The sequence below is a fragment of the Sinohyriopsis cumingii genome, chromosome 13 (genome assembly GCF_028554795.1).
Source record: "Sinohyriopsis cumingii isolate HCF-2022 chromosome 13, ASM2855479v2, whole genome shotgun sequence".
NCBI classification, from domain to species: Eukaryota; Metazoa; Mollusca; class Bivalvia; order Unionida; family Unionidae; genus Sinohyriopsis; species Sinohyriopsis cumingii.
This window is the reverse complement of record NC_142973.1, coordinates 78,519,085-78,545,171: the sequence shown is the minus strand read 5'-3', so window position 1 is coordinate 78,545,171 and position 26,087 is coordinate 78,519,085. Positions and strand designations below refer to the sequence as shown.

Sequence of the window (26,087 nt, the reverse complement as noted above, 5' to 3'; positions counted from 1 at the left end):
CAATTAGTCATCCTGTAATCCTTGATCTATATAGTTGGAGCTATGTATTACAATTAGTCATCCTGTAGTCCTTGATCTATATAGCTTGAACTAGTTGCAATTATTCATACTGTAGTCCATGATCCGTATAGTTTGAACTAATTACAACTAGTCATCCTGTAGTCCTTGATCTATATAGTTGGAACTATGTATTACAGTTAGTCATCCTGTAGTCCTTGATCTATATAGTTGGAGCTATGTATTACAATTAGTCATCCTGTAGTCCTTGATCTATATAGTTGGAACTGTGTATTACAATTAGTCATCCAGTAGTCCATGATCTATATAGTTGGAGCTATGTATTACAATTAGTCATCCTGTAGTCCTTGATCTATATAGTTGGAGCTATGTATTACAATTAGTCATCCTGTAGTCCTTGATCTATATAGTTGGAGCTATGTATTACAATTAGTCATCCTGTAGTCCTTGATCTATATAGTTGGAGCTATGTATTACAATTAGTCATCCTGTAGTCCTTGATCTATACAGTTGGAACTGTGTATTACAATTAGTCATCCTGTAGTCCATGATCAGTTGGATCTACAGATTATAAATTTCATATCCTACATTCTGAGCACATTCTAATATGAGCACGTGCTGAATGCAGACTTCATGGTCCTTGCTGAATGCAGACTTCATGGTCCTTGCTGAATGCAGACTTCATGGTCCTTCATGAATGCAGACTTCATGGTCCTTGCTGAATGCAATCTTCATGGTCCTTCATGAATGCAGACTTCATGGTCCTTGCTGAATGCAGACTTCATGGTCCTTGCTGAATGCAGACTTCATGGTCCTGGTCTAGTGTTTAATATATCAGTGTTATAGTTTTATGAACACTGGACCTTAGGTTGTGGGAAGTATGTGACTCTGGACTTCTATATTCATGTTCTTCTCAAATAAATGAAAGAAATTTGAAATCTTAATGAAAGTTGAATTAATATGATGATAGTAAAAGGGAAATAAAAAGGATACTGACTGAATTCTTTCATTATTTTGTGCATCATTTTGCAAGGTTTTGTACAAAAAGACTTTTAAAAAAATACTTTCATTAATGAATATGCAGCTGAGAGAGAAGTGGTCCTAAATTCTTCATGGGTCATATGCAGCATTCAGTCCTGTTTACACTGGTTCACACTTCTTGATTAGCCTTGTCAAAAAACGTTTATTAAATACTTTAACACTGGCTTTGTCAGATTTGTTACATACACATACCTGGGGAAGATATAAAATGGTCTTTCAAAGAATATTGATCAATGAGTAGTGAGATAAACTGAATAATTACCATTTCAAGGTATGTGTGTTCAGATTAAAAAAATGAAACCTGTAAAAGAAATAGTTGATATCACATTTCTGTATTTCTATGCAACCTATATGATGTGTACCTTGCATGTTCAGCTTCTCTTGTTGCCACAGCCAAGGTTTAAGGACAGTATTTAGGTTCTAAATGTGAGGAAGTGTTAAGGACAGTATTTAGGGTCTAAATGTGAGGAAGTATTAAGGACAGTATTTAGGCTCTAAATGTGAGGAAGTATTAAGGACAGTATTTAGGCTCTAAACGTGAGGAAGTATTAAGGACAGTATTTAGGCTCTAAATGTGAGGAAGTATTAAGGACAATATTTAGGCTCTAAATGTGAGGAAGTATTAAGGACAATATTTAGGCTCTAAATGTGAGGAAGTATTAAGGACAGTATTTAGGCTCTAAATGTGAGAAAGTATTAAGGACAGTATTTAGGCTCTAAATGTGAGGAAGTATTAAGGACAGTATTTAGGCTCTAAATGTGAGGGAAAAACCTGACTTCTCTGTCTGATGATAATGAAATATTAGGTGTGTGAAACAGTGCCACAACATATCATCAAAAATTGTTATCAACTCATTTTACATTATTGTTGAAATGTCATCTCAAATTATTTACTTATAAAAACTGTTAAAATTGTCACTCTTAAAACAAGCAGCTGAAGCGTCTTCACCTGTTTGCTACCATACATACAGAAAGCAGTTATTTGCATTCCTGATTTTATATGATAATTATTGTATTGCAAATAGTCCTACAGCTTTTAATTAGTTGCCTTACAAATTGTCAGGTGCTATATGAATAAGGTGTCATGCTGCAATGATGGAGAATTCTTGATTTGTATCGTCTGTTCATACATATGCTGTCCTGAAAAATTTGTTTGCAAGATTTCACAAAAGCTGCTCAGTATAGACAAATATTTCTATGCATCTATGGATGATCTGTTTAGATTTTCAGGCCATTACAACATTATTTTCCACATTTTAAAATATTTTGGACTAACCTTTGTGGCAAAAAATCTTACAAGAAAAGTTAAGTAAATATCACTTGAGGTAGACAAATAAAATTTGAAGGCATATTTTTATTCATATGTAGATGTTGATATGACTTTTCAGCCTATTTCCTTAATTCGTGTCATACCCTGCCATGGCAGAACTTACAGCAATCACTTTGGCATCCATGTTTCTTTCCTTATATCCATCCACACTCTAAATTAACCACATATTTAGCTCTTCTGGTCATAGACCAGAAGAATTATGGGATGTTTGGTGGTCCATCATCTGTCGTCAGTCCATTCATTGTCTGTCATCCAGTGCCTGGTGTCTATCCATTCATTGTCTGTCATCCAGTGCCTGGTGTCTATCCATCCATTAGCACACATTTGTTATTGCTACTCCTCCAGTACTACTTGGATGATTCTTATGAAAATTTATACAACGATTTAGTTGGATCTAAATGAAAATGGTACTGCTGTGGCATCCACTATAGCAACCATATTGGCCATCTTCAAAGTCTTGTTATGACTGCTACTTTTGAATGGATGTTCATATCAACATGGGATTTTCAATAAAAGACTTCATATAGTATTTGTTTGGTCCTAAATGAAATGGTGTTGATGTGATTTCCAATACGGCCACCATGGCAGCAATATTGAAAATCTTTTCATTGTTACTTCTTATGAATGGATGGTCATATCAATTTGGAGTTTTGCTAAAAGACATCTTATGACATCAAGTTGGTCTGAAATAAAAATGGCACTGATCTTAAGTCCAGTATGGCCACCATGGCAGCCATCTTGAAATTCTTGTCATTGCTACTTCTCCTGAATGGATGGCCTTAACATGGGGTTTTCACTTTTAAGATTTTTTGGATATCTAGCTGGACCTAAATAAAAATGGTGCTGATCTGATCCATTATTGCTTCTATGGCAGTCATCTTAAAAATCTCTGTACCACGACTCTACTTTAGGGGAAAGTCATATTAATCTGTGATCAAAAGCTTAGTAGTGGTTTTGATATGCAGGCCTTGGTCAGCTTCTGATGTTTACTTTTTAAGAGAAAGTCATATTAATCTGTGATCAAAAGCTTAGTAGTGGTTTTGATATGCAGGCCTTGGTCAGCTTCTGATGTTAACTTTTTAAGAGAAAGTCATATTAATCTGTGATTAAAAGCTTAGTAGTGGTTTTGATATGCAGGCCTTGGTCAGCTTCTGATGTTTACTTTTTAAGAGAAAGTCATATTAATCTGTGATCAAAAGCTTAGTAGTGGTTTTGATATGCAGGCCTTGGTCAGCTTCTGATGTTAACTTTTTAAGAGAAAGTCATATTAATCTGTGATTAAAAGCTTAGTAGTGGTTTTGATATGCAGGCCTTGGTCATCTTCTGATGTTAACTTTTTAAGAGAAGGTCATATTAATCTGTGATTAAAAGCTTAGTAGTGGTTTTGATATGAAGGCCTTGGTCATCTTCTGATGTTAGTTTTTTACACATTTTTAACTATGCATTTTTGTGACATAAACTGTTACAATGACTAAGTACATGGTTGACAAATAAAATTTGATACTGATATTTGTATTTGATTCTCAGGCCATTATGGCAAGTTTCCAAACTCCTTGAAGTTATGTGAGGAATACAGAACATCAAGACTGAATACAGTATATCATTTTTAAATTATTTTTGTTAAATTGATAAATTATCCAATATAATTGTTCAACAAAAGAATAAAATGGGACACAGTTTGGTGGAAAAATGACACACAAAACTGGTAGTTAACAAAGTAACAGATTGACTAGATCCAACTTCTTCTGTAAGACGAAATAGTCCTTGAAAAGTTTTGGAAGTCCTTGAAAAGTCCTGAAAACTCTCCAGTTCCATATGAATCATGATTAATAAAAAAGAAACACCTGAAGCTGACAGTGAAGTTTGGTACATGTATTTTTATAAACGTAATATATGACTTGACTGGAATTTTAGGACATTATAGAATAGATGACTGGAATTTTAGGACATTATAGAATATATGACTTGACTGGAATTTTAGGACATTATGGAATGAGATGACTGGAATTTTAGTACAGTATAGAATAGATGACTGGAATTGTATTACATTATATAAAAGATGACTGGAATTTTAGGACATTATAGAATATTGACTTGACTGGAATTTTAGGACATTATAGAATAGATGAGGGGCCCCGAGTGGTCTAAAGCGCTCACCATTGCGATCACTGCCATCTCACCTCTGTCTGCATGGGTTCGAGTCCAAGTCTCAGCTAGCATGGGTATGTGGGAAAGCCTGCCAGTAGCTTCTCGTGGGACGGTGGTTCTTCCCTGGGTTTTCAAGGGTTCTTCCTCCACCAATTATACCGGCTGCCATGTATAGCCAATCTTGTGCTGGAAAATGGCGTTCAACCCTACAACAACAACAACAGTAGAATAGATGACTGGAATTTTAGGACATTATAGAATAGATGACTGGAATTTTAGGACAGTATAGAATAGATGACTGGAATTTTTGGACAGTATAGAATATATGACTTGATTGGAATTGTAGGACATTATAGAATATATGACTTGACTGGAATTTTAGGACATAATAGATGACTGGAATTTTAGGACATTATAGAATAGATGACTGGAATTTTAGGACATTATAGAATAGATGACTGGAATTGTAGTACATTATATAAAAGCTGACTGGAATTTTAGGACATTATATAATATATGACTTGACTGGAATTTTCGGACATTATAGAATAGATGACTTGACTGGAATTTTCGAACATTATAAAAATTTACATCTTTGTCCTAATGACAATTTTTTCTGATTGTGTACATGTGTCTATGTGTGTGTGTCTGTGTGTGTCTGTTTGTATATGTGTGTGTGCCAGTATGTGTGTCTGTGTATATTGTGTGTCTGTGGGAGTATATATGTCTATGTGCCTTTTCAAATGAATTATTTTCTATTCAGTTTCAGTTGTACATGATTTTATAAGATAGTGTCATGTGCTGGGAAAAGTCTGTTTAATACAAAACCAAATATTGCAGTCATAAGTGCAAGTAAATATCTCTGCTGCTGTAATTATGTTAAGTGCTCGAAAGACTTAAGTGCAAGATAAATTTAATGGATGTCTCCAGGATTAGGTCAAGTTGTAATCAATGAACCTTCGACTTCTGTGTATAATGTTAGGCTTATTCCATGCCCTGATATGATCTTCTATGAAAAGAGTTTGGTTTGGTGTTTGATGGCACATTAACACAACATGCAGGAGTGTGCATCAGGCCTATTGAATGGTGCTGAGCCTGTATAGGGCTGTAATTAGAGTATGAAAGCAAAGCCTGCACAGGGCTGTGATTAGAGTATGAAAACAAAGACTGCACAGGGCTGTGATTAGAGTATGAAAGCAAAGACTGCAGAGGTATGTGATTAGAGTATGAAAGCAAAGACTGCACAGGGCTGAGATTACAGTATGAAAGCAAAGCCTGCACAGGGCTGTGATTATAGTGTGTAAGTAGAGCCTGCACAGGGCTGTGATTAGAGTGTGTAAGTAGAGTCTGCACATGGCTGTGATTAGAGTATGAAAGTAGAGCCTGCATTATGGCTTTGATTAGAGTATCAAAGCAAAGATTGCAGAGGTCTGTGATTAGATTGTGCAAGCAGAACCTGCATAGGGCTGTGATTATAGTATGAAAGCAAATATTGCAGAGGTCTGTGATTAGAGTATGAAAGTAGAGCCTACATAGGGCTATGACTATAGTATGAAAGCAAAGATTGAAGAGGGCTATGATTAGAGTGTGTAAGCAGAGCCTGCATAGGGCTTTGATTAGAGTATTTAAGCAAAGACTGCAGAGGTCTGTGATTATAGTGTGAAAGCAAACACTGCAGAGGTCTGTGATTAGAGTATGAAAGCAAAGACTGCAAATGTCTGTGATTAGAGTATGAAAGAAAAGACTGAAGAGGTCTGTGATTATATTGTGTATGCAGAGTCTGCACTGCAAAGAGCTATGAATAGAGTATGAAAGTAGAGCCTGAATAGGGCTGTGATAAGAGTGTGTAAGCAGAGCCTAAAGAGGGCTGTGAATAGAGAAATTTGAAAGTGGAGCCTGCAGAGGTCTGTAATTAGAGTATGTAAGCAGAGCCTTCAGAGGTCTGTAATTAGAGTGTGTAAGCAGAGCCTGCATAGGGCTGTAATTAGAATGTGTAAGCAGAGCCTACAGAGGACTGTAATTAGAGTGTGTAAGCAGAGCTTACAGAGGGCTGTAATTAGAGTGTTTTATCAGAGCCTGCAGAGGTCTGTAATTAGAGTGTGTAAGCAGAGCTTGCAGAGGGTTGTAATTAGAGTGTATAAGCAGAGCCTGCAGAGGGTTGTAATTAGAGTGTATAAGCAGAGCCTGCAGGGGGCTGTAATTAGAGTGTGTAAGCATAGCCTGCAGAGGGTTGTAATTAGAGTGTATAAGCAGAGCCTGCAGAGGTATGTAATTATAGTGTATAAGCAGAGCCTGCAGAGGTCTGTAATTAGAGTGGGTAAGCAGAGCCTGCAGGCAGCTGTAATTAGAGTGGGTAAGCAGAGCCTCCAGAGGGTTGTAATTAGAGTGTGTAAGCAGAGCCTGCAGATGTCTGTAATTAGAGTGTGTTAGCAGAGCCTGCAGAGGCCTGTAATTAGAGTGTGTAAGCAGAGCCTGCAGAGGTATGTAATTAGAGTGTATAAGCAGAGCCTGCAGAGGGCTGTAATTAGAGTGGGTAAGCAGAACCTGCAGAGGGCTGTAATTAGAGTGGGTAAGCAGAGCCTGCAGAGGGCTGTGATTAGATTATGAAAGTAGAGCCTGCAGAGGGCTGTGATCAGATTATGAAAGTAGAGCCTGCAGAGGGCTGTGATTAGATTATGAAAGTAGAGCCTGCAGAGGGCTGTGATCAGATTATGAAAGTTTGTATTATTCATTGTTAAAATTGTACAACTGTATGACTTCCTCAAAGTTATAGATTCCTGCTTTTGGAGCAAAGATGATGATTGACAAAAGATAGACAAACATTAAAATCTTGGCACAGGGCTCAGTATTTTTTTAAAAAATGTCCAAGACTGTCATTGCATTCATAAAATAGGAAATTTTAGATGTTAATGACAATGAATCCAATAAAATTATAATGTAGATTATCATATCAGATTGTTAAGGACTAATGAAGTCAGAATTTAAATGGGCACTGAACCACTGTCCTTTCTACACCACTGTCCTTTACACTCCTTTGTCATTCATATCTCATTGTCCTTGAAACACCATTGTCTTTGAACCACCATTATCTTTTACAGACCATTATTCCTGATACACCACTGTCCTTTATACACCATTGTCCATTACTGACTACTGTTCTTTATTGTCCTTGATACACCAGACTTGATACACCGCTGTAATTTCTACATCATTGTCCTTGATACACCCACCTTGATATACCATTGTCCTTGACACACACACCTTGATATATCATTGTCCTTAATACACCCAACTTGATACACCACTGTAATTTCTACATTATTTTCCTTGATACACCAGGCTTTATACACTTTTGTCCAATCTACAACATTGTCCTTGATAAATAAGACTTGATACACCATTGTCCTTGATATACCAGACTTGATACACCACTGTAATTTCAACATCATTGTCCTTGATACACCCAACTTGATACACCAGTGCCCTTAATACATGAGTGTCCTTTCTACACTATTGTCCTTGATAATCAGATTTGATACACAACAGATTTCTACATCATTGTCCTTGATACACCCAACTTGATACACCATTGTCATTGATACACCAGAATCTTACAACTGCCAATATATAGGACACGTACTAATTATATGGAAAAATGGGAACCAGCCTGGAAATGGGTGAACCTAAAATAGAGTATACATGGGTTAGGCTGGCCAGGATTGGTTAATAATGTAAGTTATGTTTTAGGAAAAAGAATCTTTTGAAATTTATCCAGTTGTAAGTGGAAAAAATATAGACATTGTTTTATTGATGGAATTTCATTCCTTTAACAGTCTTGAGTTTGGGACACTCATTACTAAAATTAGCACCTGACTCTTTGGTGCGGAATTGAAAGCACATGATTCAGACACATGTAAGTTCAGAAAATGCCATGGCTCATATCCTTTCCTCCACACAAAAGCTGACATCCATGTTTCATCTTTACTGATAAATACAGGTTTGATCATGAGCACTCAGAAATTTTAAGCTATTGAATTTTTAATATCATGGTGTTTGCATAGGTTTACTACAGGAACTGAATTAGTACCCTGCGTCCTAGTCCTGTAGAATCTTCATTAGTAGCTATGTGGCATGATCAGTGGACATAATTAAATGTTATTGATGGATTACAAGGGAAGCAAATCTATGTGCATATTAGAACAAGGGGATAAATATATATTTTGCATGTTATCTGTTGCATTACTTTGGTAATTTACATATATAAAAAATCAAACTGCAGAGACTTACAAGTTAACTTTTTTATTGTTGTTGTTGCATGTATAGATATAGTAAGAAAAATATATAGATTGGTGTCTATGGTGATTATGTTTAAAGGAACCATCATGTTATGTCATTTAGAGGCCAATTAAGGAAGGGTATATTAGAAAGCTGATGACATTTAAAAAAAATATTTACTGTTGATTGCTTCATGATGATGCGACTGTTTAAAACAAATTATTAATTTTGTTCTTTAACTTTTTTACATGTAGGAATTAGTTTCTTAGGCTGTAGTCCTTGTGTGTGTTTTTTTCTTCAACTAATTCAGTCAGAACAGGCATCAAGAATGGAAAGGTACAGTATTTTGTAAATGATTTTTAGGATAACTTTTGTTGACAAAATCCAGTTGTGTGTAGTTGTCTGCCATGTGAAACCTAGTCCGTGCTTGCCAGTTGTGGGTAGTTGTCAGCCATGTGAAACCTAGTCAGTGCTAGCCATTTGTGGGTAGTTGTCTGCCATGTGAAACCTAGTCGGTGCTACTCAGTTCGGTAGTTGTCAGCCATGTGAAACCTAGTCCGTGCTTGCCAGTTGTGGGTAGTTGTCAGCCATGTAAACCTAGTCGGTGCTAGCCATTTGTGGGTAGTTGTCTGCCATGCGAAGCCTAGTCAGTGGTAGCAAGTAAGTTGTGGGTACCGATAGTTGTCTGATATGTGAAACCTAGTCAGTGCTAATCAGTTGGTTAGTTGTCTCCCATGTGAAAACCTAGTCAGTGCTAGCCATTTATGGGTAGTTGTCTGCCATGCGAAGCTTAGTCAGTGGTAGCAAGTAAGTTGTGGGTACCGGTAGTTGTCTGATATGTGAAACCTAGTCAGTGCTAATCAGTTGGTTAGTTGTCTCCCATGTGAAAACCTAGTCGGTGCTAGCCATTTGTGGGTAGTTGTCTGCCATGTGAAACCTAGTCAGTGCTAATCAGTTGGGTAGTTGTCTGCCATGTGAAAACCTAGTCAGTGCTAGCCAGTTATGGGTAGTAGTCTGCCATGTAAAGCCTAGTCAGTGCTAGCAAGTTGTGGGTACCGGTAGTTGTCGGACTTGTGAAACATAGCCAATGTTAGCCATATATGGATACAATGACCATATACACAATCTCTTCACTGTGCAATTCATAACACTCGCTGTCATAATGTGTGTTTTTTACCTGCATGAAAGATGTTATTTAATTACAAGTAAATAACTTTTTTTGAAAGAAAGAAAACCAGATTTTCATTGTGTGAGATATTATGAATTCCTAAAGGAATACTTGAAAATATCATGTATATAGATAGAGTCTACAACACTTTAAAATTGGACCAAAATATCAGGTATTTAGACTCTGTAACACTTTAAAATTGGACAAAAATATCAGGTATGTAGATTCTGTAACACTTTAAAATTGGACAAAAATACCAGGTATATAGACTCTGTAACACTTTAAAATTCAACCAAAATATCAGGTATATAGACTCCATAGCACTTTAGTGTGACCCGTATCAGATATATAGACTCTAAAGCACTTTAATTTATCTGTATCAAATATATAGACTCTGTTGCACTTTAATGTGACCAGTATCAAATATATAGAATCCATAGCACTTTAATGTGACCTGTATCAAATATATAGACTCTGTTGCACTTTAATGTGACCAGTATCAAATATATAGAATCCATAGCACTTTAATGTGACCTGTATCAAATATATAGACTCTGTTGCACTTTAATGTGACCTGTATCAAATATATAGACTCTGTTGCACTTTGATGTGACCAGTATCAGATTTATAGACTCTATAGCATTTTAATGTGACCCATATCAGGTATATAGACTCCATAGCACTTTAATGTGACCCATATCAAATATATAGATTCTTTAGAACTTTAATGTGACCAGTATCAGATTTATAGACTCTATAGCACTTAAATGTGACCCATATTATATATATAGACTCTATAGCACTTTAATGTGACCAATATTATATATATAGACTCTATAGCACTTTAATGTGACCCATATTAGATATATAGACTCTATAGCACCTTAATGTGACCCATATTATATATATAGACTCTATAGCACTTTAATGTGACCCATATTATGTATATAGACTCTATAGCACTTTAATGTGACCCATATTAGATATATAGACTCTGTAGCACTTTAATTTGACCCATATTAGATATATAGACTCTATAGCACCTTAATTTGACCCATATTAGATATATAGACTCTATAGCACCTTAATGTGACCCATATTATATATATAGACTATATAGGACTTAAATGTGACCCATATTATATATATAGACTCTATAGCACTTTAATGTGACCAATATTATATATATAGACTCTATAGCACTTTAATGTGACCCATATTAGATATATAGACTCTATAGCACTTTATGTGACCCATATTATGTATATAGACTCTATAGCACTTTAATGTGACCCATATTAGATATATAGACTCTGTAGCACTTTAATTTGACCCATATTAGATATATAGACTCTATAGCACCTTAATGTGACCCATATTAGATATATAGACTCTATAGCACCTTAATGTGACCCATATTATATATATAGACTATATAGCACTTTAATGTGACCCATATTAGATATGTAGACTCTATAGCACTTTAATTTGACCAATATTATATATATAGACTCTATAGCACTTTAATGTGACCCATATTATATATATAGACTCTATAGCACCTTAATGTGACCCATATTAGATATATAGACTCTGTAGCACTTTAATTTGACCCATATTAGATATATAGACTCTATAGCACTTTAATATGACCCATATTATATATATAGACTCTATAGCACTTTAATGTGACCAATATTAGATATATAGACTCTGTAGCACTTTAATGTGACCAATATTATATATATAGACTCTATAGCACTTTAATGTGACCCATATTAGATATATAGACTCTGTAGCACTTTAATTTGACCCATATTAGATATATAGACTCTATAGCACCTTAATTTGACCCATATTAGATATATAGACTCTATAGCACCTTAATTTGACCCATATTAGATATATAGACTCTATAGCACCTTAATTTGACCAAATTATCAGTTATATTGACTCTACTGCACTTTAACTTGACCAAAACATGTTGCCCCATCTGAAAATATCCAAAAGTTCTCTTAAGCAAATTCAGTAAGAATGAGAAAGCTAATGAAAGGTACTGTTATTTCTACTTGTCAACATTAATGTTGGTGAACTAAGTGAAATACCTATAGTATATGTACTATGCTGACTAGTAATGACTGACTGACTTAAAATCAAGATTTACTGTTAAGTATATACTATATGCCCTTAGTAATGACTGACTTCAAATCAGTATTTACTTTTATGTATATAATATTTGCCCTAGCAGTGACTGACTGACTTAAATCAAGATTTACTATTAAAATCATCAAGAAATAATTCATTCAGTTACAGTCAAACCTATCTAAACACTAGAATTTTGTACCTGTAAAATGTGTCCCTGCGCTTTCTCATTTTGATCTCAAGCTAGAAGTTTGAGCCTCTTGTGTAAGTCTCAGTGTAAGTCTCAGTGGAAAAGGGCTGTCTTGGGGGTAGATGTTAGTTTGGTATAATGCAGGAATTTGCATGCCCAGCAAGTATGTATATGGTTATAGGGTAGGAATTTTGATAGTTTTAAGCTATGATCGAGGGGTCAAGTCCATTGGTGAGGGGTAAAGATACACCATGGGGCCAATGTTGAATGATGATTGTCCAAATGTAAAAGTGTAGTACTGGATATGGTTAAAACAGTTTCCTTCCCAACCCAAACTTTTAGGACCAACTCCAGGGTGGGGAACATTTTTTCTCTCTGTGTGGCAGCTAAGAGTGATTTGCAGCAATGGGATGATGGGAATATAAAACCAAGACAAGCTTTGCTGTTATCTCATTCAATTAATTAAATTTAAATAAATATGGTAAAGTTTTAAAAAAAATTAAAGATGTAATTCAGCAACTTATACAAAGCTAACTGTGAGATAAATGTATTAAGATGTTTTCAAGATCCTCACTTGAAATGAAAATGGAATACACAAATATAACCTAATGCTGTACAATGGATTAACAAGTATTAATTTTTATATATTAATTCATTAAGAACCAGGTGTTAAAGTTGCTACCATTTTGTTCTATTCATTTTAAGAAAGCCGTCTTTACTTTATACACCCTCTTAAAAGTTGAGTCCAACTGCAAACAGCATAGACCCTGATTTACCAGTGCATACAGCAGAGTCTGAGTGCAAACAACATAGACCCTGATCTTCCATATCATAATGCACCAGTAGATAATGGTCAGTGTTGCTTGTTGTACTGATTACTCCTAACAAACTACATAGACCCAGATCTGATAGTGCATTATGTGATGGAGGACCTGTGACATTGCTGTCAGATTTGACTAATAAGTGAGTAGATATGATAGTTAAGAATTTAAACTATGTTCATGAGACTGTTTGATGATACTGAAGGAAGTTTCCATCAAATTTGTTGGCAATCAAAACAGTTCCAGGGAATCTCCACTTACACCCTGGACTTCTTCAATTGTCTTCAGTTTTACATCAGGGTTGGCAGGGCCTAGAGTGGTCAAGTGGTCTAAAGCACTCTCCGTTACGGATCACTGCCATCTCACCTCTGTCTGTGTGGGTTCAAGTCTTGGATTCGGCTAATGTGGGTATGTGAGAAAGCTTGCCAGTACCTTCTTGTGGGTCGGTGGTTCTTTCCAGGGTTTTCCTGGGTTCTTCTTCCACCATTAATACTGGCTGCCATGTATAGCCTATCATGTGCTGAAAAATGGCATTAAACCCTACAACAACAACAACATCAGGGCTGGCAGATTGCATAATCTAAAATGCATCTAGCCTTTTATCACATACAGAAAGATCATCTATCAAAGTTTTCAGGGAGCAGCTTCTAACTAAACCAGTTCAATACTGTCAAAGTCCAGTTGACAATTGGTCTAAATAGTTCGAGGTAATGAGCTTGATGTCCAGCTAACCTTGGCCATGAGTAGATGGGAAATAAATAATATTTCAGCTAGGCACTGTTTGCTTGCCACAATCAAGATTTACCACTTACCATTGTATCACACCCAGAGCTGGCTTGTATGTAATAATATTTATATCAGACTGTAATCTCAGACATTTGCTTTTGCTGCTGCTGCTGGTACATGATTTGATAGATACAAACCATTTGCTTTTTTGACTCTGTAGCCCTGTCTTATACAGAATTACATGGATATAAAAAAGTTGTTTTAAATGTGTATTAGATAAAGCTAAATGGCTGTTATAAAAAAAAGGTAGCATGATGCCACACACTGTATATTTTTGCATTGCTTTATGGTATGGAAAATAATGCAAATTTAATTTTATTAAATTTAAAGACAGCAAACATATGTTTATTTTTTTCAAAACAATAAAAGAATAAAAGTGATAGTACAAAGTGTAATTAGGTCTCAATAATTTACTGCTGCTGAAATAAAATGTCAAAGTCTGTAATGTGTTTATTCAAGCCCCTCCATCATATAGCTTTACACTGTAATGTGTTTATTCAAGCCTCTCCATCATATAGCTTTACACTGTAATGTGTTTATTCAAGCCCCTTCATCATAAAGCTTTATGCAGTAAAATATCAATGTCTGTAATGTGGTTATCCAAGCCCCCTATTATAAAGCTTTACACTGTAATGTGGTTATCAATGCCCCTCCATTATAAAGCTTTACACTGTAATGTCGTTATCAGTGCCCCTCCATTATAAAGCTTTACACTGTAATGTGGTTATCAATGCCCCTTCATCATAAAGCTTTACACTGTAATGTGTTTATTCAAGCCCCTCCATCATAAAGCTTTATGCAATAAAACATCAATGTCTGTAATGTGGATTCCAAGCCCCTCCATCATAAAGCTTTACACTGTAATGTGTTTATTCAAGCCCCTCCATCATAAAGCTTTATGCAATAAAATATCATTGTCTGTAATGTGGATTCCAAGCCCCTTCATCATAAAGCTTTACACAATAAAATGTCAAAGTCTGTAATGTATTTATCCATGCCCCTCCATCATAAAGCTTTACACAATAAAATGTCAGAGTCTGTAATGTTTTTTATCCAAGCTCTGCCATCATAAAGCTTTACACAATAAAGTAGCAGCAAACTGCTCCAAACCAGAAAATTTTGCTTGAAAAATGATAAATGCAACCTTTTGATTGGTCATGATATAGCTAATATAGCCTTTTGATTGGTTGAACTATATCTAATGCAACCTTTTGTTTGCTCAGAATATACCTAGTGCAGCCTTTTGATTGGTCAGAATCTATTAGAGTAAGAGTTGGAGTCTGGTAAAGGTTTTGATGGAGATGCCAGATTTGCCATCGTGTAATTGCCAACCACCTAGCATCTATGCAAAATGAACAGATTGAATCTTGTTTAAAATAAATGGGTAGAACATGACCTGTTGGTGCAGTAAGTGACACCAGAGTTAGGCCTGTGTTTTTTTTGCATTTCCTCCTTACACTCAGTAAAAGCAACATGAAAATTCCAGAAAAATGAGCCCATCACAAAATGCACTGTCAGATCTTGTCCTAGAACAAACAAAATAGACTCTGATCTGCAAGAACATAATGTGATGGCAAATCATTGTATTTGTTATTGCAGTTGGTCCGGACTTGTCCATTGTCTCCAAAATAAACTTCCACTTAAATTACTTAAATAATGCTCTTCATCTTTCACCAGTTAGATTCAGTATAAATTGCTTGAATAGCACTCTTCATCTTTCACTACTTAGACCCTGCATGTGCTGATTATTTGAAGACTGCTTGTGCAGATGATTGCCAGCATGATTTTCCAGCTTACAATACCCTAATTTTAAATTTGGTAGTTGTAACATGTCTCCAGTGTAGTTCTAATAGTTTTGGAACTTGGTTATACTGTTTCCATGATTAATATGTTTAACAGAAGTTCCATTGTTTTCATATTATTATAAAAGTGTATTTTGCAAACATATCAATTCTTCAGGTGAAAATTGGTTAAAATCTTTGTAATGCAAGAGAAGTTAACACAGTGACATTTTTCACAATGATCTACTTTTTTATTGCATCAAGAACCCCATGCTTTGCATTCAGGATCACAAATTAGAGATTTTTTCAATCTTGGTTATCTGTTTTTTTGTCTTGAATTGCACTTTGCAGTATATATCTGTTGGACCAAGAGCTTGGCTTGAGATGTTTTGTCAACCGATCACACATGACTTGCCATCAGAAGGTCACATCTGATTGACTGAGACTGAAATCTCAGTCTCAGACTCAAGCTCAGACTAATCTCATTTCCAAACCAGACTTTACACCTTATTTCCATGAGACAAATATTTACTTTGCTTGGACATGGCAGATTGAAGCAGAAAAAGAAACAGCAAGATGGTGATAGTGTGGCTTCTGTTAATATAATTTTGTATTCCACATAGCTGGAGAGTATATCTTGCTTTGTTCATTGCCAGTGAACTCAATTTTTGCCCAGAACTATATAATAAGGTTGGTACTTCAGAGAAAGACTGATTCATAATCTGGTGTTCTTGCATCAGCTGCCTATTCCACTGAACCAGTTTCAATTGGCATACAAAGAACCTGGCACAGATGAGGAAAGCATTTGTGCTGTATAGTTTGTAGTTGCATATGGAAGGACTTCATTCCTTTAGATTTGAAGAAATGGGTCATAGAAGAAAACCCAACCAAGACACACTCCTTAGATTCTCAGAGAGTAATTTTGTATGTCCTTATTATGGACTGTGTCACAAATTATTACCATCACACTTTATTCATTAACTCCTTCCTTAGAATAATATGGATGTATCATCACACCTTTTTTGTTGTTCACTGACTCCTTCAGAAGAATAATATGGATGTATCATCACACCTTGTTCATGGTTCATTGACTACATCAGTAGAATAATATGGATATATCATCACACCTTGTTCATGGTTCATTGACTACATCAGTAGAATAATATGGATGTATCATCACACCTTGTTCATGGTTCATTGACTACATCAGTAGAATAATATGGATGTATCATCACACCTTGTTTATGGTTCATTGACTACTTCAGTAGAATAATATGGATGTATCATCACACCTTGTTCATGGTTCATCAACTACTTCATTAGAATAATATGGATGTATCATCACACCTTGTTCATGGTTCATTGACTACTTCAGTAGAATATGGATGTATCATTACACCTTGTTCATGGTTCATTGACTACTTCAGTAGAATAATATGGATGTATCATCACACCTTGTTCATGGTTCATTGACTACTTAAGTAGAATAATATGGATGTATCATTACACCTTGTTCACGGTTCATTGACTACTTCAGTAGAATAATGGACATATCATTACACCTTGTTTATGGTTCATTCACTACTTCAGTAGAATAATATGGATGTATCATTATACCTGTTCACGGTTCATTTACTACTTCAGTAGAATAATATGGATGTATCATTACACCTTGTTCACAGTTCATTGACTACTTCAGTAGAATAATGGACATATCATTACACCTTGTTTATGGTTCACTGACTACTTCAGTAGAATATGGATGCATTATCATCACATCCTATTCATGGTTCATTAATTTTTATATTAAGCTGCATATAAATTTAAGTGTTTATAATTATAATTTGTAGAAAACCTGATAGATACAAGGAATTTAGATCATACAAGTTTCAAATATTTTCAAATTTTGTGTTACATCATTTATCCAATTTAAATTATATAAGTGGTATTTTGAATTCCAGATAAGTGATAAACAGAGGTATTCTAAACTTAAGTGTATTAAAAGCTGTGCTGTGGATCATGTGATTGAATCTAAAATTATTTGATTGGCTTCAAGATGATTTTTCTTTCAGAATTGGGCATACAAAATATAAAAAAATTGCTTTATCATCGATTCTTAAATGCAGGTATATTTTACTTCTTGAAGCAACAAACTTTCACAATAATAATAATAATAATAATAATTATTATTATTATTATTATTATTATTATTATTATTATTATTACTATTATTATTATTATTATTATTATTATTATTATTATTATTATTATTATTATTATAGGGTTACGGATTGTGGATGATTTCCCAAAACTTCCAACACTTCCAATTTACCACAGTTCAGTTTTTAATATAACTTTAATGAATTTTTTAAAATTAGCATTTTAAATGCATGTTCATCCTATATTTCAGATTCTGTCCTGGCTCCATCACCAGGGAAATGAACATCTGCAACATCACACAGTAATGGCTGATAACTTGAAAGCAGTGCGGTCACAGCAGAAGGAATTTGAAAAGTTTTATTTCTCAGCAATGGTGAGTTTCATTCTTTATTTTTCTGCTTAGAATTCAAAGCACCTACTTTATGTACTTGATTTAAGTTGGATCTAACTGCATGGACCCAGATTTTTCATCACATAATGTGCTAGCAGACCTGGGTCTATGCAGTTTTGTATGAGTGATCATAGAATGAACAACGTGGACCCAGATATGCCATTGTACTAGCAGACCTGGGTCTATGCAGTTTTGTATGAGTGATCATAGAATGAACAACGTGGACCCAGATATGCCATTGTACTAGCAGACCTGGGTCTATGCAGTTTTGTATGAGTGATCAGTAGAATGAACAGCATGGACCCAGATATGCCATTGTACTAGCAGACCTGGGTCTATGCAGTTTTGTATGAGTGACAGTAGAATGAACAATGTGGACCCAGATATGCCATTGTGCTAGCAGACCTGGGTCTATGCAGTTTTGTATGAGTGATCATAGAATGAACAGCATGGACCCAGATAAGCCAGCACATAATGTACTGTGACATTAGGGTCTGTGTTGTTTGCAGTTGGGCCGAAATTGTTCACAACTATATGCAGTTTATATACACTGAAATTACAAGACCATATACCCGTAGAACTCAGAAAGTCCTTGGGAGCCTAAAAGAACCCTGAAAACTTCCTCCTCTGGGTAAACTTATCTTGGAGGAATATTGGCAAGCAATAAGCAGCCTTAAAACCCAGCCACAGGAAAACACATGTGCTCGATGCATGTGAGCTTGATGTTAATAAAAGCAATAATCTGAAGGGGAAAAAATCATACGGAGTGACAAAATTGCCTCAGATTACTCCCTTTGGCCCATTCTGACATAAGACCTGTCCATCATACTATATTATCATTTATGATATAGTAGACAGGGTACTATGTCAAAACTGGTCATGGCGGTAATCTGAGACAATTTTGTCACTCTGTATGATTTTTTTTTCCTTCAGATTATTGGTTTTTATTCAGCATCTAGCTTGCATTGAGCACCTGTGCAAGAAATGTGAAGATTTCACTTCTTTGCATGCTGAGTGTAGTTGTTTTGTTATTGTCACTCTGATATGGAGAGTACACAAAATACATTGATTTGAGGGAAATCAGGACCAGATAACTACTGAGAGCCTGTTATGTGTTAAGCTTGATAATCACAGTGAATTTCATTAGTGATCACCAATCACTGATCTTGCGAAGGAAACTTAAAATGCAGGTGGATTTTATATTTAAAAACATCTTTGCTGTGAAATGTGAGGTATACAAATCTTTCTTTACCATCTAGATGACAATATTATGACTGGTATTCATACTTTATCATTTAATGGACTATACACTGACTAGTATTCATTTAATTGATAATACACTGACTGGTATTCATTCTTTATCATTTAATGGAGTATACTTTGACTGGCAATCATTTAATGGAGTATACACTGACTGGTAATCATTTAATTGATAATACACTGACTGGTATTCATTATTTATCATTTAATGGACTATACTTTGACTGGCAATCATTTAATGGAGTATACACTGACTGGTAATCATTTAATTGATAATACACTGACTTGTATTCATTATTTATCATTTAATGGACAATACACTGAATGGTATTCATTTCTTTGACAATGCACTGACTAGTATTCATTCCTTACCATTTGATTGACAATACACTGACTGGTATTCATTTAATTGACATTACACTGATTGGTATTCATTTTTGATCATTTAATTGACAATACACTGACTGGTTACCATTTAATTGACAATACACTGACTGGCATTCAGTAATTGACAATACACTGGTATTGATTTTGTATCATTTAATGGACTATACACTGAATGGTATTCATTTTATTGACACTGCACTGACTAGTATTAATTTCTTACCATTTAACTGACAATACACTGACTGGTATTAATTCAAATGACAATACACTGATTGGTATTTGTTCTTTATCATTTAATTGACCATACACTGACTGGTTACCATTTAATTGACAATATACTGACTGGTATTCATTTCGCTAACAATGCACTTACTAGTATTTATTCTTTACCATTTAATTGAAAATACTCTGACTGGTTACCATTTAATTGACAATAAACATACTGGTTACCATTTAATAGACAGTACAGTGACTGGTATTCATTCAGTAGTTTTGTAATGCTTTCCATTGAAATTGGTTTGATGTTCAAAAGTTGCTGTTGTATTATAGAATGAAGAAAATAAATATTTTGTCCAAAATCCATATTTTTCATTTCAAGCCCCATAAAACACATAAAGTATAAGTTGATAAAAAAATCTACTGATTTAGAAGCCAATAAGGGTGATGAGAATTTCTAAACCTACATGTCATATGAAAGCACTGTGATGGTGAAGTCTGTAGAACTTGGATGAAGTGATTGTGATAAAGTCATCCATTTTGATGTTGAGGTCTATAGAACATGGATGAGGTGATTGTGATAAAGTCATCCATTTTGATGTTGAGGTCTATAGAACTTGGATGAGGTGAATGTGATAAAGTCCTCCATTATGATGTTGAGGTCTATAGAACATGGATGAGGTAATTGTGATAAAGTCATCCATTTTGATGTTTAGGTCTGTAGAACATGGATGAGGTGATTGTGATAAAGTCATCCATTGTGATGTTGAGGTCTATAGAACATGGATGAGGTGATTGTGATAAAGTCATCCATTTTGATGTTTAGGTCTATAGAACATGGATGAGGTGATTGTGATAAAGTCATCCATTATGATGTTGAGGTCTATAGAACATGGATAGGGTAATAGTAATCAAGAATTTTATGATGATGTCTTTTATGTGGTTAAGTTTAGATGAAACTTTTTAACTTTTTCATAGAAAGGAAAGGAAAGGAAAGGGAACCTATTAGCTCTGATGTGCAAGAATTGATGATAAATGCATGGCATTTGTATGCTGTTTAGACCATGAGAAGAACTAGGTAGCCAATTACATGTAAGGTATTATTAGTTCTGAGTTTATGAGGCTCAGTTTTTTAAAAAAAAATTATGTTTAATGATTAGAAAACAACATACACCTTCTCCACTCCCAACCAAAAATGCTGATCATTGATTGCACCACCAAACCTGAATCTGGAGAGCTTACATCATTGAATGCAATCAGCAATTTACTTTGGATGTAACTAATTAGGAAGCAGGTGTGTTACTTATCAGGTTATTACAGATTATATTATGCTTGTGTTATTTACAAGTCGGCAGATTATATCAGGATTAATCTTTGTATTAAGAGGAATAAACTTTCTTTAATCCTATTTGTATTGAATGTAGGTGTATGACACCCTTTGAGGAAGTATTGACAAGTTAATCCAGGTGTTTTTCTTTAATATGTATGACTAGAAACACCCACAAAGAGAAAGAGTCTACTTTCATTTATTTAATTAAGTGAAATTATGAACCTCTGTGCAATAGTTACATTGCAAATTCAAACTGAGTGATGCAAAATAGCACTATTCAAGTTTATAAATGTGTGAAAGATTGCAAGGGATACATAGAGTTCTGGGGTAAAGTTCAAATGTGTGAAAGATTGCAAGGGATACATAGAGTTCTGGGGTAAAGTTCAATGTGTGAAAGATTGCAAGGGATACACAGAGTTCTGGGGTAAAGTTCACCTCATTTCTTTGGAATATTAGTCTGTAAATGTTGTATGTATACAGACATTTTGCTTACTACTCATTAATTCAGGGAGTACACCAGTCATTAATTCAGGGGTTACACCAGTCATTAATTCAGGGGTTACACCAGTCATTACTTCAGGGGGTGCACCAGTCATTAATTCAGGGGTTACACCAGTCATTAATTCAGGGAGTACACCAGTCATTAATTCAGGGGTTACACCAGTCATTAATTCAGGTGTTACACCAGTCATTAATTCAGGTGTTACACCAGTCACTGATTCAGGGAATACACCAGTCATTAATTCAGGGGTTACACCAGTCATTACTTCAGGGGGTGCACCAGTCATTATTTCAAAGGTTAACACCAGTCATTAATTCAGGGGGTGCACCAGTCATTAATTCAGGGGTTACACAAGTCATTAATTCAGGAAGTACACCAGTCATTAATTCAGGGGTTACACAAGTCAGATGTGCACCAGTAATTAATTCAGGAGTTACACCAGTCATTAATTCAGGGAGTACACCAGTCATTAATTCAGGGTATATACTAGTCATTAATTCAGGGTGTACACCAATAATTAATTCAGGGTGTACACCAGTCATTAATTCAGGGTGTACACCAGTCATTAATTCAAGGGTTACACCAGTCATTGATTCAGGGTGTACATTATTCATTAATTCAGGGGTTACACCAGTCAGGGGGTGCACCAGTCATTAATTCAGGGTGTACACCAGTCATTAATTCAGGGGTTACACCAGTCAGGGGGTGCACCAGTCATTAATTCAGGGGTTACACCAGTCATTAATTCAGGGGTTACACCAGTCATTAATTCAGGGGTTACACCAGTCATTGATTCAGGGGTTACACTAGTCATTAATTCAGGGGTTACACCAGTCAGGGGGTGAACCAGTCATTAATTCAGGGTGTACACTGGTCATATATGTCATTCACTTTTATTTGTCATTAATCTCATTTATCTCTTCTATTTCACTTGAAATAAGTTGAATGAAATTTGCATTTCACATGCATCTTCCTTTCATTGACTTGAGTTGACATAGTGTTAATGAACCAAACCAACATTCAACAGACCGCTAAAGTGGCCTAGTGGTTAGAGCGTCCGCCTCGGATGCGGGAGGTCATGGGTTCAATTACCAGCTGAGTCATACCAAAAACTTACAAAAATGGTACTAACAGCTGCCTCGCTTGATGCTCAGCATTAAGAGGTTAGTGTTAGGACTGGTCGGCCTGGTGTCAGGATGATGTGACTGGGTGGGATATCATGATACATGTCTACAGCATGATGCCTCAGTGCTAGACATCACTATAAACTGTCACACTGCAGACATCATAGCAATATGACTGAAAAATTGTTAAAGCTAAGTTAAAAAATAATCCAAATCCAACATTCAACAGAGAGTAAAAATAAGTGTGCCATGTTTCAATGACTTTTATATTACCTACCAGATACTTTTTTATAGCATTTTAGGAAGAGTTATTTTTTTGTAATAACTGACAAATCTTAAAGTTGAAAAATTAGCTGTTGGTGAATTTCTTGATTTTTTAAAGAAGTTTGAAGGTTTGATCCAATTATAATATTCAAGGCATAATGAAAGACCCATTTTGTATTAAGCTGTTTTTTGAAAATGTATTTTAAATCTAACTTCAAATGTTTGTAAAAGAAATAAAGAATATTACTTGTGGTTACAGATTCAAGTAACATTCAGCTTGCTTTCAGAACTTGGCATACAAGTGTCCAGAATGAGTTCTTATTACTCTGGTGTCATTATCTGGAATTGCCTAATTACTGGCAATATATTCTCAGACTGCTTGTGATTAAATTGCATTTTTTAAACACTGTGTGTAATTACATTTTTGTAATATGTTTCGCCTATTTAATTTTTTTTAATGTACCATATTTCCCAGTTATTAATTTTGTTGATCTATGCATTGTGTGGTATTTTTTCTTTATTGCATAGTAGATGGATCATGACAGTATTATTAAAGCTGTATGTGTTTAAATTAATGATAGGGATGGTATTATGAAAGCTGTATGTGTTTAAATTAATGAGAGGGATAGTGTGTGTGTGTGTGTGTGTGATAATGATTTTTAACGTAGCTTTAACAATTTTTCAGTCATATCTCAACGATGTCTGCAGTGTGGCAGTTTATAGTGATCTCTAGCATTGGGGCATCATGCCACAGACGTGTAGCATGATGTCCCACCCAGTCACATTATCCTGACACCAGGCCGACCAGTCCTAACACTAACCTCTTAATGCTGAGCACCTTGCGAGGCATCTGTTAGTATCATTTTTGTAAGTTTTTGGTATGACTTGGCCGGGGATCAAACCCACAGCCTCCCGCTTCCGAGGCGGACACTCTAACCACTAGACCACCAGAGCGGTCAGAGAGGCACAGTATTATGTAAGCTGTATGTGTTTAAATTAATGAGAGGGACAGTATTATGTAAGCTGTATGTGTTTAAATTAATGAGAGGACAGTATTATGTAAGCTGTATGTGTTTAAATTAATGAGAGGACAGAATTATGTAAGCTATATGTGTTTACATTAATGACAGGGATGGTATTATGTAAGCTGTATGTGTTTAAATTAATTAGAGGGACAGTATTATGTAAGCTGTATGTGTTTTAATTAATGAGAGGACAGTATTATGTGAGCTGTGTGAGTTTAAATTAATGAGAGGACAGTATTATGTAAACTGTATGTGTTTAAATTAATGATAGGGATGTTATTATATAAGCTGTATGTGTTTAAATTAATTAGAGGGACAGTATTATGTAAGCTGTATTTGTTTAAATTAATGAGAGGACAGTATTATGTGAGCTGTATGTGTTTAAATTAATGAGAGGACAGTATTGTGTAAGCTATATGTGTTTAAATTAATTAGAGGGACAGTATTATTTAAGCTGTATGTGGTTAAATTAATGAGAGGACAGTATTATGTGAGCTGTATGTGTTTAAATTAAAGAGGACAGTATTATGTAAGCTGTATGTGTTTAAATTAATGAGAGGGACAGTATTATGTGAGCTGTATGTGTTTAAATTAATGAGAGGACAGTATTATGTAAGCTGTATGTGTTTAAATTAATGAGAGGACAGTATTATGTAAGCTGTATGTATTTAAATTAATGAGAGGACATTATTATTTGAGCTGTATTGTTTAAATTAATGAGAGAAAAGTATTATGTAAGGTGTATGTGTTTAAATTAATGATAGGGATGTTATTATACAAGCTGTATGTGTTTAAATTAATGAGAGGGACAGTATTATGTGAGCTGTATGTGTTTAAATTAATGATAGGGACAGTATTATGTAAGCTGTATGTGTTTAAATTAATTAGAGGGACAGTATTATGTGAGCTGTATGTGTTTAAATTAAAGAGAGGACAGTATTATGTAAGCTGTATGTGTTTAAATTAATAAGAGGACATTATTATTTGAGCTGTATTGTTTAAATTAATGAGAGAAAAGTATTATGTAAGGTGTATGTGTTTAAATTAATGATAGGGATGTTATTATACAAGCTGTATGTGTTTAAATTAATGAGAGGGACAGTATTATGTGAGCTGTATGTGTTCAAATTAATGAGAGGGACAGTATTATGTGAGCTGTATGTGTTTAAATTAATAAGAGGACATTATTATTTGAGCTGTATGTGTTTAAATTCATGAGAGGGACAGTATTGTGTAAGCTGAATTTGTTTAAATTAATCAGAGGACCTAAAGGAAGAAAAAGAAAGTGAAACTATTTAAGTGTGTGTGGATGCATTTTGGTGCATACAGCACCATAGTCTACAAAATTAGGTCACTGTGATCTGTATGTGACTTTGGTTGAGTTTAATAATTTAGTCCAGTTTCTTGTGAACTGATGTCTGCAGAGTTTTGAGCAACACTGTGAATGCATCTGGATTAATATCATACAAACCATACTAGGTAAATCTGACCCATATTTGACACTTCATTGACTTGAGTCTTGTTTTGCACTAGGTCTGTTTTTAAGTAATATACTGCAGTCATGCAACTTTGTGTATGGTTGTGTCTTGGTGAATATATCTTTGTCCCGGTAGGTCTCTGTTAAAGGGTGGTAACTTTGTGTATGTTGTGTCTTGGGGAATACATCTTTGTCCCACCAGTAGTACGTCACTGTGAAAGGGTGGTCATGTTTCATGAGCACATGTCTAG

General features: G+C 35.0%; 1 protein-coding gene across 2 annotated transcripts in view; it reads left to right on the top strand.

Moving 5' to 3' along the window:
* LOC149785868 (puratrophin-1-like) overlaps positions 1–26,087 on the top strand; it is a 332,239-nt gene that overhangs the window by 245,161 nt on the left and 60,991 nt on the right. For both annotated transcript variants that reach the window (XM_089979848.1, XM_089979847.1), the window contains exon 11: positions 18,111–18,233. In XM_089979848.1, the coding sequence (XP_089835974.1) occupies positions 18,111–18,233 (123 nt within the window). The remainder of the gene's footprint in view (positions 1–18,110; positions 18,234–26,087) is intronic.